This window comes from Lontra canadensis, unplaced genomic scaffold, assembly GCF_010015895.1.
Source record: "Lontra canadensis isolate GAN:19392208 unplaced genomic scaffold, GSC_riverotter_1.0 scaffold37, whole genome shotgun sequence".
Taxonomy (NCBI): domain Eukaryota; kingdom Metazoa; phylum Chordata; class Mammalia; order Carnivora; family Mustelidae; genus Lontra; species Lontra canadensis.
This window is the reverse complement of record NW_022631031.1, coordinates 8,499,455-8,505,537: the sequence shown is the minus strand read 5'-3', so window position 1 is coordinate 8,505,537 and position 6,083 is coordinate 8,499,455. Positions and strand designations below refer to the sequence as shown.

Below are 6,083 nucleotides of genomic sequence, written 5' to 3'. Positions count from 1 at the left end.
CTTGGCAAGATAGCTGAAGCTGAAGTGGGTGCAACCCAGGTTGTCCCAGGTTTTTCCAAATACAGGGCACCCGGGCAAGTCAGCTGGAGGCAAGGTGAGCCAAATGCCAAGAAGTCCTGGGGCACTCATCATAGGGCCACCCCAGGGTGCGGGGAGCTGAAGCGTAGATGGGGCACAAACTGCAGGGTCCTGGGGCACTCTACACAGGAGGAACACTAGGATACAGCTGAAGCTCAAGTGGGTATAAGCCAGAGTGTGCTCAGCACAGGGGGTGCCCTAGCAGAGTGACTGGAGCCAAGGGCAGTGCCAAGTTGGGTGTCCCAGGACAAGGTGCATAGGGGGCACTTTAGTGGGTGGGGTAACTGAAGCAGGTGTGAGCCAGGAGACCACCTAGAGCCAAAGTGATATGGGCCTAGAAAGTTCTGGGTTGGCTTATACTTACTGTACCTTGGTGTAACCGCTAGAACTATATATAGTGAGCACATACTTGGAGTGCCTCAGTGTTTGTCATGCTGGGGCCACCTGGTGAGACAGCTAGGGCTGGTATGGGCTAGGGACTGGGGATTCACTGAAGGGGATAAGGCCAGCTATAGTACCTGGACATTGCTCCCATCCACACTATTGAGGTGGAAGGAGAGAATATAAACCATGGTGCTCACCAGCCCCTCTGACCTAGAGTGTTCCAGCAGCTCCCTTACTATATGGTAGGATGCTAGGGCTAGTTCCTTTATATTCTAGTTGCTCTTTTATTAAACTATTGCTTTTTTTCTGGACCCCAGGGCTCACAATTTGCTCATAGTCCTTCAGTAGTATCCCTCCCCACTGCAGTATGTGTCCTGGGTGGGAGTTCCCTTTATTACTATCTCCATCCCTCTTGCCATTCTTTATGTGGTCTTTTGTACAGAAGCTGTTTAATCAGCCCTCAGTTCTTTAGGAGGAATTGTGTTACATATGAGTGCAGACTTGGTGTGTGGAGGTGAGTTCAGGATCTTCCTACGTAGCCATCTTGGACCAGAGTCCCAATTATCTTCTTCATTGATAAGGAGTTATTTATACAATCTGGATAGAATTTGTCAGATGTATTATCACAAACTTTGGGGGTTGCCCTCTGACTCTCCTACTCGTATATTTAGATGATAAAAGTAGCTCGATCAATCTTCCTTTAGGATTAGTGCTTTTTGTGTGTTTTGTTGTTTACCACAAAGAAGTTATTCTCTTATGTTATCTTCTAGAAGCTTTACTTTCATATTTATGATCCATCTGGAATGGATTTTTGTGCATGTGGATCAAGATTTTTCCCACTTCAGATATTCATATTGATTCCACACCTTTACTAAAAAGACCATCTTTTTCTTATTCCAGTAATTATCTTAAACTAGATAGCTCTATATGTTGGTCTATTTCTGAACCTTATTCCACTGGTCTATTTGAATATCCTTGTGCTAGTAGTAAAACTGTTTTAATTATGGCACCTCTATAACAAGTCTTGATAACTAGTGGTATAGTCTTTTAACTTCACTATTGTGCTTTAAGATGGTCTTTGCTATTTTTGGCTCTCTATATTTCCAGGTAAGTTGTTAGCCCTCACGCCCTCACCCAAACCATTAGGATTTTGGTGGACTGCATTCAATTTACATCAATTTGACAGGAATTAACAATGGAAAAATAGTGTTCTAAACAATAAATATGTATATTATTACTATTCAGATCTTTTAAAAATTTGTTGTTTTGTACTTTTTCTGTGCAGAGCTCTTGTACATCTTTCATTAGACAAATATTGGATAGTATTTAATGAAGATCCATAGTATTTAAAAAGCTATCTTAGGTGTTTCTAGCTTACACAAATGATTTTGTACTTTGACCTTATCTCTAGTAACACCACTAAAGACACTAATTAGAAAGAAAATCCAAAAGGATCTGCAAATAACCTAAGTGGGAAATCAGACAGTGAATTAGTTTTATTTCTCCAATCAATCCATTTTTTTCCTCATGTAATTTCTTATGTTAGTTACCATATAGTATGTCGTTACTTTTTGATGTAGTGCTCCAAGATTCATTGTTTACATGTAATACCCAGTGCTCCATGCAATATGTGCCCTCCTTAATACCCATCACTGGGTTCCCCCAACCCCCCACCCCTTTCCCCTCTAAAACCCTCGGTTTGTTTCTCAGAGTCCACAGTCTCTCATGGTTCATCTCCCCCTCTAATTCCACCACCCTTCACTTTTCCCTTCCTTCTCCTAATGTCTTTCATTGTTATTCCTTATGTTCCACAAGCAATCAATCCTTATACTGTTTTTTGTTTTTGTTTTACCTTGCATTGAAGGCTATAGATTTCCCTATAAGCAGTGCTTGACCTGTACCTGCAAATTTTAATGTTATATTTTCATTAAAATAAACCCTGAAAACTGAAGAACTTTCAAGGGATAATGACAGGGATAGAATTAAGAGATAGCATAACATTAAAAAAGTAAATAAAAGGGTAGGAAGATAAAGTTAAGGAAGTCCCTTAGAAACAAAAGCAAAGAGATGTTAAATAGAAAATAAGAAGGGGGCTCCTGGGTGGCTCAGTGGGTTAAGCCTCTGCCTTCGGCTCAGGTCATGATCTCAGGGTCTTGAGATCAAGCCCCGCATCAGGCTCTCTGCTTGGCAGGGAGCCTGCTTCCCCCGCTCTCTGCCCGCCTCTCTGCCTATTTGTGATCTCTCTCTCTCTGTCAAATAAATAAATAAAATCTTTAAAAAAAAAAAAAAGAAAGAAAGAAAGAAAATAAGAGGATAAATCTAGGAGGTCCAATACCTGAATAAGAGAAATTCCAGAAAGAGAACAGAGAATGAGGAAGGGAGGAAACGAAAGAAGCAAAACAGTAAAGGACTTAAATTCACAGAATGAAAGGATATGAATAACTAATTAGCACAATGGATTAAAAAAAAATCCTATCACTAGGAAATTTAGGATTTTCTTTTGATTTCAGGAGTTTTCTAAGATTTTCAATAAAAAAAAGACTTGGTTAATGGATTGAAAATTGAAAGACTTCTCCCTCAATTCTGAAGCGAGGCAAATTCTGAGAGAAAACTGTTTTCAAGCTAGCATTTTAGAACTACCCAAACTGGGTGCCTGGGTGGCTCAGTGGGTTAAGCCTCTGTCTTCTTCGGCTCAGGTCATGATCTCAGGGTTCTGAAATAGAGCCCCGCACTGGGTTCTCTGCTCAGCAGGGAGCCTGCTTCCCCCTCTCTCTCTCTGCCTGCCTCTCTGCCTACTTGTGATCTCTCTCTCTCTGTCAAACAAATAAAATCTTAAACAAAACAAAACTACCCAAACTATCAATGAAGGGATAGACATTTTCTTGTGAGATTTCAAAACCTACCTCTAAGTATCTGGAAGATGGGTGCACCAAAATGAGAGAATAGCAGGAAGATCAAGGACACAGATGACTGAACATAAGAGAAATAAAAAGAAGGTCCAGGACGGTGGTGCAGCATACTTACCCAGTAACCAGTTTACACTGGAAGAAAAGAAAAAGGGCCCCCAAAAGTGTATCTATAGGAGGAAAAGAAAAGAGTGCTAATAGAACAGAATACCTGATTAGGGTTGGACAAGTAGGAAACAAAGAGGTTTTACAACCCTGGGGAAAAGGTATTAATTTCAGGAAGAACAAAAGTTGCACAGGAGAGAAAATATAATCATAACACACTACTAGTTAGCTAACCAGTGAATAAAAGTCCTAAGTTAAACACTGAATATAAATTTAACAGTAACAAGAAAGATATTATTGTAATAGGAGGATGAAAAGGAAGAGATAAAGGTAACTCACGGGTGAGTTAAAAGTACAAAATACTTATCTTCTATAACAGCAAGTTAACAGATAATGAATAAAACCCATAAATATGTAACAGAATATATCCCTCGTTAAAAAGATGGAGGTAAATACTAGAAGAAACTGCTAAAAAAGTTGGAGAAATGGACTATTACTCAAATTTTCAAACTATTGTTGGATAACTCACTTGTCAATCCTTTTTCAACATCCAAAGAAATTTCAGCCACTGATTATCTAATTGCTTTTAGAATAAAAAATTAAGTCAAGTCTTTTAGAAAAGCTGGGAAAACAGCAGGCAAAAAAAACCCAAGAACATATATTCAATCACAACTGCAAATGTCAAATATTTACAACTCAACACAAAACACCTAGAAGTACTTTAAACTACAAATTTTAACAACATTCAATCATACTTACTTAAAATTTCTCATTAGTCTTAATTAAAATAAATTTAATTGAAAAATTAACCTCAGAGTAATATAGTACAAGATATTTTTACTGCACATGACCAACAGCACAAATACAGTAACTTTATTACTCAAATCTTAGTATATTTTTAAATATATTAGATGTGCACAACAATAAAATAACCTCCTAGTTTACAGATGCACTTTTCATTCTATCAAATACAAGGCTCACATGAGACCATAACAAATCTCTGTTCAAGTGCCCAGGGACAAGGCTAAGCAGTCAATTAACCTTTTAAAATATCTACAAACCAGAATAATTTTCTTTAAGTTTCATAAGCCAAAGACTATTAAGGTATTTTTTAAGACTGAATCGAATCTGGTGGCAAAGAAATTAAGAAATTTGGGGAAAAAACATAGTTCAATATTAACAATAAAGTATATCTGCCAGTTCTAGGTTTTCCTTGGCACAACCATGAAGTATGAACATCTTTAAAACATGAATATTGAATTCAGTACAATTTTACAGTGTATCCAATTATAGTAGAAAAGTAGATAGCTGATGAGAATGCTTTTTTGAAACAGCTTCTTGAATCCAAATAAATACTGTCATGCAGGGTCTTAGAAAATATATTAACTATAGAAATGCCCACAATTAGAAATGGTATCTGGCAATATGGTAATTGAAATGGTATGGCAATGTGAAATGTTAAAAGGAATGATAATGTAAAATATGAAAATGATGATGGGATAATTTTTACTTTAAAACCTAAAGTAAAAATAAAGAGTAGTGAGCTCATTACTTTATGTATATTATAATTAGGAATTGTTACCTCCAAAATATTTATTCTTTCAATGCTTATTTTTTAATTGCCCATATTTGACAGATACTCTGCTAGGTGGTATGTATACACTGACGAGTCAAACTAGGTTCTCTGCAAAGAAAAATACCTTGGTCTAGGAAGTACCCATTACAGACTTACAAATTTAATTAAATACGGCTTTGGGAACTAAGGAGAAAATCTTTTCCAAAAAGTTACCTCTCTAAGAATGCTATGCACATAGTCAATTTCAGAGGCTCATACATACTTAGAAACTCTAAATTGCTAACTACTGCAGTTGATGTGATTGATACTTCTCTCATCAACTGCCTGTGTATTTTTCCCCAAAGCACATTCTTACACACAAAATATTTTAAAACAATGAAATATTTCCTCTGTTCTTTCATACTCCGTCTTAGTAAAATATACAACAAAATGCAATTTTTCATCTGGATATCAAATAATTTAAACCAAACATATTACACACGCGAAACAGACGTCCTAAGTTTTAAAACACCGTCAGTGTGTCCGCAAATATGGGGCGAAGCAGCTGTGACTACGTGGTGCTGCTGCAATTACTCTTCATCGTCTCTTTGAAGTGGTATCACCTGAATTTCTGTGGCTATCCTTTCTGCTAAGGTTTTATTATTCGCAGCAATTATTCTTCGTGACATCAAGTCAAATGGCCCACCTAAAATCAAACCAAACATGATTCCTGTAAAACTAGTATAGTATGTGCTATTGGTCAATCATAACATTTTAATACTTTCAATTTTCTTTAAAAAAAAAAAAAACTGTCATTATCATAATGTTTAAGCTTTGGCAATACATAAATGAGTTTTAACAATCTTTTAGTAAATACCAGAGTTTTTTTTGGGGGGGGGGTGTCTCAATCATACCAGTCTGAAAAATGTCATTTTTTTTTCTAAATTTAAATTCATGAGTTAACATGCAATGTAATATTAGCTTCATCTACTTCTTTCCTGTGTTCTTTTTCTAATCTTTTTATTACTTTTATTACCTCTTTCATGTTTGGGAAT

The 6,083-nt window shown here is 36.7% G+C and overlaps 1 protein-coding gene across 2 annotated transcripts in view; it reads right to left on the bottom strand.

Moving 5' to 3' along the window:
* Positions 1-3,815: 3,815 nt before the first annotated feature.
* Positions 3,816-6,083, bottom strand: part of IMPA1 (inositol monophosphatase 1) — a 34,178-nt gene continuing 31,910 nt past the window's right edge. For both annotated transcript variants that reach the window (XM_032869116.1, XM_032869117.1), the window contains exon 9: positions 3,816-5,734. In XM_032869116.1, coding sequence (XP_032725007.1) covers positions 5,619-5,734 — 116 coding nt within the window. In that variant the 3' untranslated portion in view covers positions 3,816-5,618. The remainder of the gene's footprint in view (positions 5,735-6,083) is intronic.